This window comes from Eriocheir sinensis, unplaced genomic scaffold, assembly GCF_024679095.1.
Source record: "Eriocheir sinensis breed Jianghai 21 unplaced genomic scaffold, ASM2467909v1 Scaffold1121, whole genome shotgun sequence".
NCBI classification, from domain to species: domain Eukaryota; kingdom Metazoa; phylum Arthropoda; class Malacostraca; order Decapoda; family Varunidae; genus Eriocheir; species Eriocheir sinensis.
The window spans coordinates 63662-76538 of record NW_026110432.1 but is presented as its reverse complement, the minus strand read 5'-3'; the positions used below and the strand labels follow the sequence as shown (position 1 = coordinate 76538).

The following is a 12877-nucleotide window of genomic DNA, read 5'->3' as shown; positions in this document are numbered from 1 at the left end:
TTGTCACTTTTAGCAATACCTGTTAGTAATGCTTCAGTAGAGAGAGTATTTTCACAAATGAACCTGGTTAAAAGTAAGCTCAGAAACAGGATGCAGCAAACAAGTTTAGAGAACACCCTGCATGTCCGCGCATTCATGCAGAGAAATGGCATCTGTTGCCATAAGTTCACTCCCTCACAAGAAATGCTGTCTCTGTTTACCCAAGACATTTACTGTGTAGATAAGGCTAATGATAACAGTGACTATATTGATATTGATGCATAGGACTGTGTAGCTGTGTAGCCCAGCCTGCCAGTTGGTGGAATGCAAAAGCAAAATTGCATGTTTAAGGTTGCAAGATACGGCCGCCACGTACTTGCATATTTTATTTATTAAACACCAAAGGAAGCCTAAAGTACGCGAAATTACGTCAGTAAATGGACATTCATTTATTAGTAACTTTCGAGGAGTTTTAAGCTTCCTTTGGTATTTAAATATAGAATATGCAAGGTAGGGCGTTGTAACTTGGCAGCCTCAAACGCAATTGCTTTTTGCATCCCGGCTGGCAGAGCTAGGTAGATACCCAAATATAGTGCCATAATTTTTCCTTTTCACCGTATAATTATGAATATTTACTCTGTGCATATTATTATCTAGATCTCAATAAAGTACGTGTCCATTGTCTGCCTTTGTCGCGTAAGTATTCCTGTATATATTATTAAAAAAATTTGGGCTCCTTTTGGGCGGTTTCTAGAGGTTACATTGGCGGGTTTTGGGCGGGTTATCGGGTGGGACTGGGCGGGAACGTGGTTCGAGACCTGGCAACCCGCCTCGTGCTCCCGGCCTTGTAGCGGTGCCGTGGCGGGGCGTGTAGGCGTTGACATGTAAGCCCCGGTCGTCTACCCTCCGTGCCCTATGGGGGTCCGTGGACGGGGCAGGTAGTTTGGGTTAACCCGTCCGCTGCGGTTGGCACGGGTTTGGATTTCACTGTTAGCCTTGTATCATATATATAGTTTCATGTCTTTCTCTGTCTCTGTGGTGGATAGTGGAGTGTTTCCCATGTGGTATTGGTGTGCTGGATATCCTCTCCCAAGGTGCAGGACTACATTTTCTTCATTGAATTGTAGCAGCCACTTTTTGTTCCACTCCTGTAGCTTGATGAGGTCTTCTGCTAGGAAATGCACATTCAAGGGGACAAATATACTTTTCCCATTTCATTTCAACAGAGTAAATTTTAATGTAAGTTGAGTTTTTCCATGTTGAGAATATGCTAACAGCTCTTCATTTTCCATTTCCATCTTGCAGCACTCACGGTCAACGGCACTGCCCATACACTCAGTCCACCCTGGCGGGGACCTCACCAATGACCTCCATGAAAACAGGGTCCCAGATAAGCCAGTTGGTCTGAAGGGTGAGTGTTTCCCTCAGTGTTGTGATTTACATCCCCTGTCCCCTTCAAATTGTCCCTCCTACCTCCTTATCCATCACTTACATTCTTAATTCCCAACAAACAGTATAAACCTAATATATGTGTTGTGTATAGAAGTTAGGATAACTTACAGGTACAATACATTTGTATAATTTTGTTTTCATGGTACAAAATATTCATGTTTGGAAGCCATGATAAAACCTACATAGTGATCATGATGGTGGAGTCACTGTGTTATCTGCAGTGTCTTGTGGTCCATTACAGCCGTGGCACTGACTGACCACATCAGGGTGTGCTGGCAGCCCCCCGTATAGCACAATGTGATGCTGTGCGGCTACACCATTGCCTGGGACCGAGGCGTGGCGGATATCTACTCCAAGATCGTGGACAGCAAGCAGCGCGGTTACTTCATTGATAAGCTGGGTGTGTAAGATGATCATTTGTGACTAATTCTCCATTTTCTGGCCAAGTAGTATGTAGACCTGCAGTGTGATTCTCCACAAGACAGGGATTTTGAATTAGCCACTTCTACATTTGTGTTGAGCCAAGAGAAGGTAAAGATTTTGTTAGCCCGTCAAATGCGATTGGCACGGATTTGCCTTCACTGTTAGTCTGGTAACCTTTCTCTGCCTCTCTGGTGGACAGTGGAGTGTTTCCCATGTGGTATTGGTGTGCTGGATATCCCCTCCCAAGGTGCAGGACTTTACATTTTTCTTCACTGAATTTTAGTAGATACATTTTGATCCATTTCTATAGCTTGGTGAGGTCTTCTGGTAGGAAATCCACAGTCAATGGGTTAAATGATATCATAGTTAACCATTTATTGAGTCTGGAGTTAACATTACATTCACCCCCCCCCAAAAATGATGATGGAGTCCATAACAAGTTTTCATTTAAGCAAAGTAAAGTGAAGGTAGAGATCTTGTTAAGTAGATCATAGTTAAACATTTATTGAGTCTGTTAACATTTCACACACACACACACACACACACACACACACACACACACACACACACACACACACAAACACACACAGAAAAGTATTTACACACCATCATAAAGTTAGCTCTCCATATTGTGAAGACCCTGGACCATGAGAGCAATTATTGAGGGAAAGGAGGTGGTATTCTGAGTTGCCATTTTCAGACTCATCATCGTTCAGGCTCATTCCTCTGTCTGCCCTGAACTCTCAGATATTTCCTGGGTGGTCATAATGTTAGTCAGGTTATTCATTAGTTATCCGTGGCCTGTTATCTGTCTTTCTACCTGTTGTCTGTTAGTCTATCTTATTTGTTATCTGTTCTGCCCAGTTTAACCCCTTGACTGCGGATTTCCTAGCAGCAGACCTCGCCAAGCTACAGGAATGGAACAAAAAGTGTCCGTGGCTACAATTCAGTGAAGAAAAGTGTAGTCCTGCACCTTGGGAGGGGATATCCAGCACACCAATACCACATGGGAAACACTCCACTATCCACCACAGACAGAGGGAGAAAGACCTGGGACTATGTTACCAGGCTACCAGTGAAGGCAAAATCCGTGCCAATCGTGAGCGGACGGGTTAAGGTCGTGAAAAATTGTTGTATTGTTACGATTAGGTCCATAACAAGTTATCCGTCTCCTCAGAACCCAACATGGAGTTTGTGATAAGCCTGCGAGCCTTCAACAACGTGGGTGACAGGCAACCGGTGTACCAGCAAGTCCGCACCCAGCCAGAGGAGGAGGAGGTGGTGGCACCCACGCTGGACCCGGCGGTGTGGGTGAAGGCCGTGGTGCTGACGCCCTTCACCGTGGTGCTGCAGTGGGCAGACACCATGCTGAGCCAGAACCAGGTGATTTATTTATATTTTTATTATTATTATTTTTTTTGCAAGGGACGCAATTCAAGGTAAAAAAATTAAACAACAATTAAAAGGCCACTAGATGCCGTTCCAAACATAAGCATGAAGAATGGGAGGTCAAAAGAAGGCAGTTTTGGGTAGTGATGCTGGGCTGCTTCAGGGAGGGCAGTCATCAACTGGAAAATATATGTTTTATCTCATGTTCTTTGTGCACTGTGTCACAGACTTGCCACTTGCATCAACACAGCAGCGGAAAAGTTAGTCATTTGTCAAGGAACTTATTCACCACTTACACATTCTTGTTTCCCTGCACACACTCCCTTATTCACCTCATATCCACCTCTCCATATCCTTATTCGTTACTTGCATCCTTCTCCCTCCTACAAACAGCCCCTCATTTACCTCATATCTTCCTCTCTATATCCTTATCCATTACTTACTCATACTCTCGTCCCAGCAAACTCCCTTATTCACCTCACGTCCACCTCACACATCCTTATCCATAACTCATGCATCCTCTTTTTCCTGCAAACAGTCCCTTATACACCTCATATCCTCCCTCATACATCCTTATCCTTCACTTACACATCCTCTTCTTCCTGCAAGCACTCCCTCACACCCTTCCTATCCTCCTGTTATTCATGTCTCATTTCACAAGCCAGTCCTTCATCCAGTGACCTTTCTCATGTTTTCCCTCCGTCCTTGTACCTGACTCCCTGTTAATACTGACCTTTGACTCCTGCAGTACAACAGCTGCACCACCTTCTCGTCCTCATCCTCCAGCCGCTACGTCAACGCCACGGATGTGACCTGCCTCATTGACAGCCTCAAGCCATCAACAGTGTGTGAGTTTGCTGTGAAGACCATCAGGGTGAGACCACAGTGCTGGAAGCCTTCGTTCTTCTTTCAGTAAATATTCACTCAGTCCTGCAACACTTCTCAAGGAAATCCTGCACAGCTGAATCCTTGCTGTGATGAGGCACAGAGAAATTATGACTCATAGGGTGAGCTATTATTAGTGTTTGAGATATTGATTTTTTCAATGACCTTTTGCAAATACTTAAAAATGAACCTTATATAATGGTATTAGAAACAGCACAGCAGGGTTGGCAATGATTTAATCAAATTGATTTAATCAAATGATTAAATCATTGATTTTATTTGTATTTTTTCTGAGTAAAAGTATTCCATAGGTTAAATGATGTGCTCCAAAGATGATAAAGTAAAACAACCTATTCATGTGCAATGATTCATTTATTCTCTTCAAAGTATAGAAAAGATTCCTACATTATTATATCCTCCTGCACTAATGTTGTTAACTTGACATGTTTTTACTAGGTAAAAATCAGCCTCCTCTAGTCTTTACTAACTTGGCTGGCAATGTATCATAATAGCAACCAAGGTTTGCAACAAACCATAACAGAATAGAAGTAGATATTCTTCTGTATGGTAATAATATAATATTCTGTCATGAAAATGACAACTTCAGGCAACTCTATCTGTCCTAAACCTGCTCCTGTACCAACTACAAACAAGTACTGAACAAGTATGTATCTGGATCCTTGACTGTGCTCAGACTTACTAGCCTAAACTTAAATGTAAAGTAACCTATAGAAACTTATGAATCACTCACCAGGATATATATATATATATATATATATATATATATATATATATATATATATATATATATATATATATATATATATATATATATATATATATATATATATATATATATATATATATATATAAAATGCATGATGGGGAACTTTGAAGTTTTGGTGTGCCAAAATCACACTTTTTCCCACACTTGTCCCATCAGGTTTAGTGTGAGTCCCCATATAGCCTGGTGGCCTCCAACACCCTGCTTTTGGCCCGGCAGTCCTGGCACTCCCTGGACAGCTTTCCACCACCACCTTCACCCGGCAGCCGCTGCAGCGGAACAATGGGAGGATCACAGGTGAGCTGATGGGTTACCAGGATGGCATCTTCAAATTATATAAAAAAAATGAGTCAGTGTGCCAAACCACAGTGATGTACTTGACTACATAGTTAAGGGAACACACCTTCACTGACGTGGAAAAGACCTGGATATATAGTAATAAACAGTGACTTAGGTCATGGTGGTGGGCAGCGTGGGCCAGGCAGGAAGCAAGAACCATACATCTTGTCAGCCACTATAAATACAATTTGCCTGAGCCACTACCAGGCTGGGGTCATCCAAGAGGCCCCTCCAAAGAGCCTACTGGAGCTATGGGCAGCACTTAACCCAGTAGCTGCAGGGATCATGTTTCTGAAAGGCCACTCTAAGCACTGCCTTGGGCCGACCATCAGGACCCACCAGGAAGAAGCCTACCGGCGCAATAGGCCGCGACGTAAAAAAAAGAGAGAGAGAGAGAGAGAAAATCATCACTCAGGCAAACCATTTTATAATATATATCAATGCATTTGTGATCAGTTTATGCATCATCTATTTTGGGGGCTTATATCATAGCAAAAATTAGGCCCGTCGCTGCTACACGGTAAAGCCACAAATTTTGCCTGTCACTGGTACACAGTTAAAAAAAGATTATTGAGAGAGTAATTTTGTTTGTTCCAGGCTACGTGATATTCCTCACCACGGACCAAACTGTCAGTGACTGGGTGACGGGGGAAGTGACGGGGGACTGGCTCACCCTCACCGTCCATGGACTGACGCCTTCAAGGAAGTATTTGCACAAGATGCACTCTCACAATGTCAAAGGTTTTGGTCCATTCTCCTCCGTGGAAAGCTTCACGACTTCCAGGTAAGGAAGTGTTAGTTTTAGGGAGCCGTCATTGCTGTGGTGCAGCAGTCACTGTTCTCCCAGTAATGCACATGTTGTGTCCCACCACACTGTCCCTCATCATGGAGCACTCCCTCCCTGAGGCTGACCTGAGGCCCATTACCTGCATGCTGTGTGTTATGGTGCATCAGTCACTGTTCTCCCAGTTATGCACATGTTGTGTCCCACCACACTGTCCCTCATCATGGAGCACTCCCTCCCTGAGGCTGACCTGAGGCCCATTACCTGCATGCTGTGTGTTATGGTGCAGCAGTCACTGTTCTCCCAGTTATGCACATGTTGTGTCCCACCATACTCTGTCCCTCATCATGGAGCACTCCCTCCCTGAGGCTGACTTGAGGCCCATTACCTGCATGCTCTGTGAATGCCACCTCTGGCTCTGTGGGCATGTGGGTAAACCCTGCTTACCAGGTTTATGTAAGAGACAATCCTTAGTAAAGAGTGTGCCCAGAAAGTTGGGTTAGAGCAGGTTGATGGATCCTGCTGGGAGGTACATGGTATGGGGAAGGTGCCTGCATGGGGACCTGCACAGAGGAACCCCCAAGAATGGTGTCATAGTTTGGGTGAGGCAGGCTGGCAGAGGCCCCCATTGATTGACTGATTGATTAAGCCAATGTTAAAAATATTATACATCTGCTCCTGTGTTCCAGCTGTTGACAAGAGCATCGGTGAGCCCCCAGGCTGGTGTGTGGAGCGAGAGGCCTGATTGTGCTGGTGATCGCTGGCGTGGCAGGAGCCATGACCAGCTGGGGGCCTTCTTGGCCACCACACTGAACTGCCGCGGGTCAAGGTGGAGCCCAGGCCAAGCATTGTGTAAGGTGGCAGGACAGTTTCTTGTTGGTGTGTTTCATCCCATGACTCATTTCAGCAATCCTTTACACTGACTGCAGGAACTTTTTATTCACTTTGTAATATGGAGAACAAGGCTGCAGGGCATAGTCCACAAAGACTTAAGTTTGCCAAGATTAGAGGAAGAAAAAGAAAGGTAAACTTGTTCATAGGAAATGTTCAAGATGGACTTTCATTTTGTGCTATACATAGTTGCAGGGTAACAAGTGACCTCTGTTTGTGATATCTGTGTCTCTTGGTGGAGCAGCTAACACGTGTTTCTAACTTGTGATTGCTTGCAGTGTGCTGGCTGGGAGCTATTTCTTTAAATGAATTCAAATATGCTTTGTTGAACTCAAACCTCATGCCTTTAACATCCATCCTGTTTTGAAGATTTCATGTGCCCTTCCATCTCCCTCTGGACAGCCCTGCGAGGTACAGCAGCAGCACTCAGTAGTATTTAGCAGCTAGTAAGATGCATCACTTCCTTGCAGTGTTTGCGGCAGCTGCAGTGAGAGCAACAAGCCTGGCGTCCAGCCTCCAGACCTGTGGATCCATCACGGCCACTTGGAGCTGAAGAACTTTGACAAGGGTGAGCGCAGCAACTCCCCCAACCACGCCTCCATCATCCAGCACACAGGTGGGTGTCTTTGTCAGTCATTGAACAGTGTGCAGCTCATGGGAGTCCTGTCATTTGTGTGGTATTTTTTGTAATATTTGGTTGCTGGTGTTTTGTTGCCAGTCACTGCTGCGTTGTAGTGTGCCAGTGACGCCACACACAACCTTACACAACCCACGGACACACCAGTATGAGAGTCATCACACATTACAGAGTTTCCATCTATCTCTATCCAGACACTCCCTCCTTGCCTGCTCAAAGTTTCTCAAAGATCTTTCCCCCTCTCCCTAACGTACTCTTGCACCCTATCCCTCCATTTCACTGGAGGTCGTCCTCTAGCATTCCCTCCCTCTATCTCACTCACATACACCCTTCTGGTCATCTTACTCTCCTTCATTCGCTCCATGTGGCCAAACCACTTTAAAGTCTGTCGCTTCACTTCTTCCACCACTCCACGCTTCTTCCCTTCACCCCCGTGACACATTCCAAAACTCTCGTACACACTTTCATTACTCATTCCATCCATTCTACTCACACCACAAGCACTTCTCAAATAACTCATTTCCAATGCCTGCACTCTAGACCTTTGACTTTCATTCCAGGCCCACGTTTCACTTGCATATGTGAGGGTTGGTACTATTATTGTATTTCTCAAATCCCTCTTTACCTCCATGCTCACACTTCTGCCATTCATGATTTGTCTCAAAGACCCTACCACCCTTCTTCCTTGCAATGCCCTTTCTCTTGTCACTCTCTCTGCACCACCATGCTTACACATAACTGATCCAAGAGCCGCGGGTCACTCTTCTCAAATGCTCTGAAACCCAGTTCCAGGTTGACCCTGGGCTCATAGAGTCTATACTGTTCTGCACTGTGTCTCAGTGACATGGTGGTGTCCAAATGAAAATCCTGTAGAATATTTCTCAAATATCCAGGTTTACCAAATCGCATTGCTTGATAAGTCAAGACAAATATTTTGTAGACTATGCGTGCCTTGATGGGCAGCCAATGCAAGTCTGTAAGTGCAGGTGTTATTCTCTCACGGGGGGGCAGACCCTTTGTTAGCCTTGCAGCTCTGTTCATAACAAGTTGTAGTTTCTTCAGTAGGTATTTAGGAAGGCCATAATAAAGTGAGTTACAATAATCCAGCTTTCTATTTACATGATTATATATAAGCATCTTCATGGTCTTATCATCCAGGTATTTCTTGACAAATGCAATATTTCTGAGATGGTAGCCTGCAGTTCTCACCACCTGATTGATCTGTTCTTTGAATGATAGAGTGCAGTCAAGTATAACACCTAAATCTTTGACTTTTTTACAGTCATAGTGTCATCTTTTATCCGAAGAGTGGAAACACCTAGCCTCCTGAGATCCTTGTTCTTCCCCACAATCAAGCATTCAGTTTTATCCTCATTCAGCTTCAGTTGCTTAGAATTCATCCATTTCCCAACATCATCCATAATTCTGCTCAGCTTATCTTCAGTGTTTTCCACGTCACTCAGCAACAAATAGAACTGTGTATCATCAGCATACAGTTTAAAGTCAACTTCATGCTTTCTTAGGAAATGTGAAAGACCGATAGTATAAACACAGAATAAAATTGGACCCAGTACACTTCCCTGGGGGACTCCTCTTTGCAAAAGTTTATGAGTGGAGAACGATTTACCTATTTGCACACAGTAAGTTCTGTTCTCAAGGTAACTCCTCAGATAATCCAGCGCGCTACCCTCAAATCCAATATTCTTACAATCCTGAAGCAATAGACTGTGCTCCACCGTGTCAAACGCAGCACTCAAGTCTAACAAAATCATAACACCACACTTCCCTTCATCCATGAGTACAAGCAAATTGTTTACCACCAAACAGAGAGTAGTTTCTGTTGAGTAAAGCCTCTTGTAGGCAGATTCATTATCCGGTAAAGCCTGCACCACTAGCAAATGCTCCATTAGCTGATTTAAGATCACATTTTCAAGTATCTTAGGTAGAAACGTCAAGTTGGATACTGGTCTAAAGGAACTAAACACTGTGGGTCCAGTTTACCTTTAGCGATAGGTTTCACGATTGCCGCTTTCTCACTCTCAGGGAAAGTCTTGTTTTCGATACTAGTGTTAACCATCACAGTCATAATATTTAAGAAATCACTAAAGTTTTCACTCTTAATGATGTCACTTATCGGCAAGGGATCGTCATCACAGTACGTCAGTTTCACCTGTGTATGATAGTTTTCACCACAGCCACATCCACTTGTTGAAAGCTTAACTTTATTTCAGGGACTGGAGTTTCCACAGCGGATCCATGGTAACTGCGGTCGCCTCTAAAGTTCATGATAACTCTCTCAATTTTCTTGTCAAAAAAGTCTAAAAACTTATTTGCCAGCACTTCATCCGAGAAACCATCCGGAAGCTTGTTAACCTTTCTGTTTCCATTCAAACTGTCAAGCACCTTATATAATTTATTGATGTCAGGCCCTGCCTCCACAACCTTATTCCGATAGTATTCTCTTTTCCGTTTTATCACAAGCCGATTTTCTTTGTTTCTCGCCTCCTGGTATGCTCTTCTTGCCTCATCTGTTTTTTGCATAAGCCACAGTCTTTCTTTTTTCTTCTTCTCTCTTTTTGCCCACAGTATTTCCACATTAAACCAAGGTGCATGATCTCTCAACACTATCTCCTTTTCACTCAGAGGACAGAGGCTGTTATACTCATCTTTAGCTAAACCATTATATAGCTTAACCAGGCAGGTAGCACAATTTCCACGTAACACCGAGCCATGTTCACAGATTTCACGACAATTAATAGTAATTTCCTGTATTACAGAGTTAATCAGTATTTCTGGTTGAAAATTCTTTCGCAATCTGAACGTAATCTTTTTTCTCTGCACTGCTTCCCTCACGTATGAAATTTCAAAGGTTACCAATTTATGCACCGGGACATACAACATATTTCATCAACACCCCTTGCACTAGATCACCGTCTATATCGCTGAAAACCAAGTCTAGCACATGACCCCCTAAAGAAGTCATCTCGTTCACTTTATTAATCAGGTTGAAACTGTCCATCATCTCAATGAAGGCCATGGCAGAAGAATTTTCAGGATCATCAATCCATAGATTAAAGTCACCACAGATGAACACATTTGCACTCACCATATCCACAGACTCCAAAAATGTGCGAAATTCATCAATAAAGACCTCTGCTCTTGTATCTGGAGGTCGATACACCACAATAAAGGTGCATTTCCTTCTATCAATTTCACAGATGACTTGCACTAATTCAAAGGTATCCCACCTTTCTGATGCTTTTCTCCGAATCTTCTTAAAAGAATTCGAAAGAAAGATCCCAACACCACCACCCCTTCTTGTCTCCCTCGGGACATGTATAAAGGTATGAGTACATGCGGAATGTACAATTGGAGTAGGCCTAGATCTGTACGTATGTCAAAACTGCCAGTCTGATTAGGCATTACAGTATTGCTTTAAATAGAATTTGTTTCAGTTTTTGAAAGTCATCCATAAGTGAACACTTTTGAGTATGAGACTATAAGGAAGTTGGTGTTTTTAACTGTTTCAGATATCAATATTCAACAGAAAGGACATATTTTATCAAATTAATTGAATATTTAGTTCCATATATTTTTCATGAAAGTAGATGTTCCTTTTGTTACAAAAATTCAGAAGAAAGGGAAGCTGTCTAATATTACAAGTCTAAAAGAAGGGGATACCTTTTAGAAAGTTAATTAATTGTTTAGTTTTACATTCTGTTCATCAGGAGACACAAATATGATTGTGTTCCTATATTTCACATCAAGAGAGATTTATAGGGTATAGTTTTCAAAAAGGGAATACATATCATATTTTTATAATGTGAAAAAACTATTTTCCTTATGTTTCTGTGAGTTTTATTATTGTAAGCCAGAGTGGGGTAAAAGGCCTACCCAGTGGGCATTTTACCCCACATGCGGGTAAGAAGCCCCCTTATTATTTTTTAAAAATTGTCATTATAGAAAGGTGTAAATCATAATGACTGGATATGATATATACCATAGATAGGCCTTAGCCTAAGCTTTCAACAGACTTTTTTTTTAAATTCTATTGCAAAAAATGTGGCTACAACAGGCAATCTCTCTTAAGGGCAACTTACCCCACCATACCCTATTACGAATTTGGGAAGAGTATTAAAAGGCAAGCATTTTGCACATCAATCAGTCTTTTCCAATTTGCAGGAGTCGCGTCACATCACAATGGGACCGAAAAAGGACGAGAAGGGACAAGACAAGAAGAAAAGATCTTCTGCTGCCGCTGGTGCCTCTCCTGATGATGATGAGCAACAAGAAGACACTCAAGAACAACCTGCCAAGAAAGTGAAGGGACGATCCAAGAAGAGGTCATCGTCTGTTACCGGGGAGACACCCCCTCCTCCAGCCCTCTTGCGTCACCAATCCACTTGGACACAGAGCCCCAACCTGGTCATGATGATGCTGGGTGTGTCTTTTGCTCAAAATCGGGAGCAAATTCTTGGAGGAGATTTGAAACTCGTAGTAGATCCGGAGTTATCGGTGTAGTTCGTCGTACATTGTAGTACTTCGTACTTACAAATCGGGACAGTTGGTGTGGTTCGTGATACTTCGTAGTACTTCGGCTCCAAAACTCGGCGTACTTCGGGAGAAAATCAGGGTGAAATCGTAGCACTTCGGGAAATAATTCGGTGTACTTCGGGGAATATGCCCTCGAGGTCGACCGAACGCCTCGAGATGAAAAGATAAACAAATTTTCGTAGTGATTCGGGGAAAACGCTGTCTCCCGAGGTACTACGATTTTTTTGTGATTCGGCGTCTGTGAGACCGGGGGGTAAGTGTGTTCTCTCAGAGTTTCCGGTAGTTTGGTCGCTGCTCTCTGTATTCTTTCCAACTTTCTAATTTCTTTCTTCAATGTAGGTGACCACACTAACGCTACATATTCCAGTCTTGGACGTATCATCGATGTTATTAGTTTCTTCACCATCTCTTCATCTAGATATGTAAATACTGCTTTTATGTTTCTAAGAAGATTGTATGTTTCCCCAGTTATCCAATTTATATGCTTTCCAAAGGATAACTTGTCTGTTATTGTCACTCCCAGATCCTTATTCTTCTGTTTTTTCATGATTCTTTCATTACTCAGAGAGTAGTTCCCCAATATCCGTCTGCTGCTCTTGCCAAACTCCATCACACTACACTTCTCTGTATTGAATGTCATTTCCCATTTGCGTGACCATTCGCTTATTCTATCGAAATCCTGACTCAAGGCTACACAGTCTTCTTCATTAGCCACCCTCCTCATTAGTTTAGCATCATCAGCAAACATATTCATATAGCT

The 12877-nt window shown here is 43.0% G+C and overlaps 1 protein-coding gene and 1 long non-coding RNA gene across 2 annotated transcripts; both read left to right on the top strand.

Annotated features, from left to right (window-relative positions):
* Window positions 1–796: 796 nt before the first annotated feature.
* Window positions 797–4462, top strand: LOC126989279 (neogenin-like). The gene is made up of 5 exons (XM_050847924.1): window positions 797–863; window positions 1285–1390; window positions 1673–1831; window positions 3032–3237; window positions 3992–4462. The coding sequence occupies exons 3-5, from the start codon at window positions 1732–1734 to the stop codon at window positions 4157–4159; spliced, it is 474 nt and encodes a 157-aa protein (XP_050703881.1). The 5' UTR covers window positions 797–863; window positions 1285–1390; window positions 1673–1731; the 3' UTR covers window positions 4160–4462.
* Window positions 4463–5154: 692 nt separating this feature from the next.
* LOC126989280 (uncharacterized) lies at window positions 5155–12630 on the top strand. Its single transcript, XR_007743150.1, has 5 exons — window positions 5155–5209; window positions 5849–6035; window positions 6725–6887; window positions 7397–7542; window positions 11746–12630. It is a non-coding gene; the product is annotated as an uncharacterized LOC126989280 (long non-coding RNA).
* The last annotated feature ends 247 nt before the right edge of the window (window positions 12631–12877 follow it).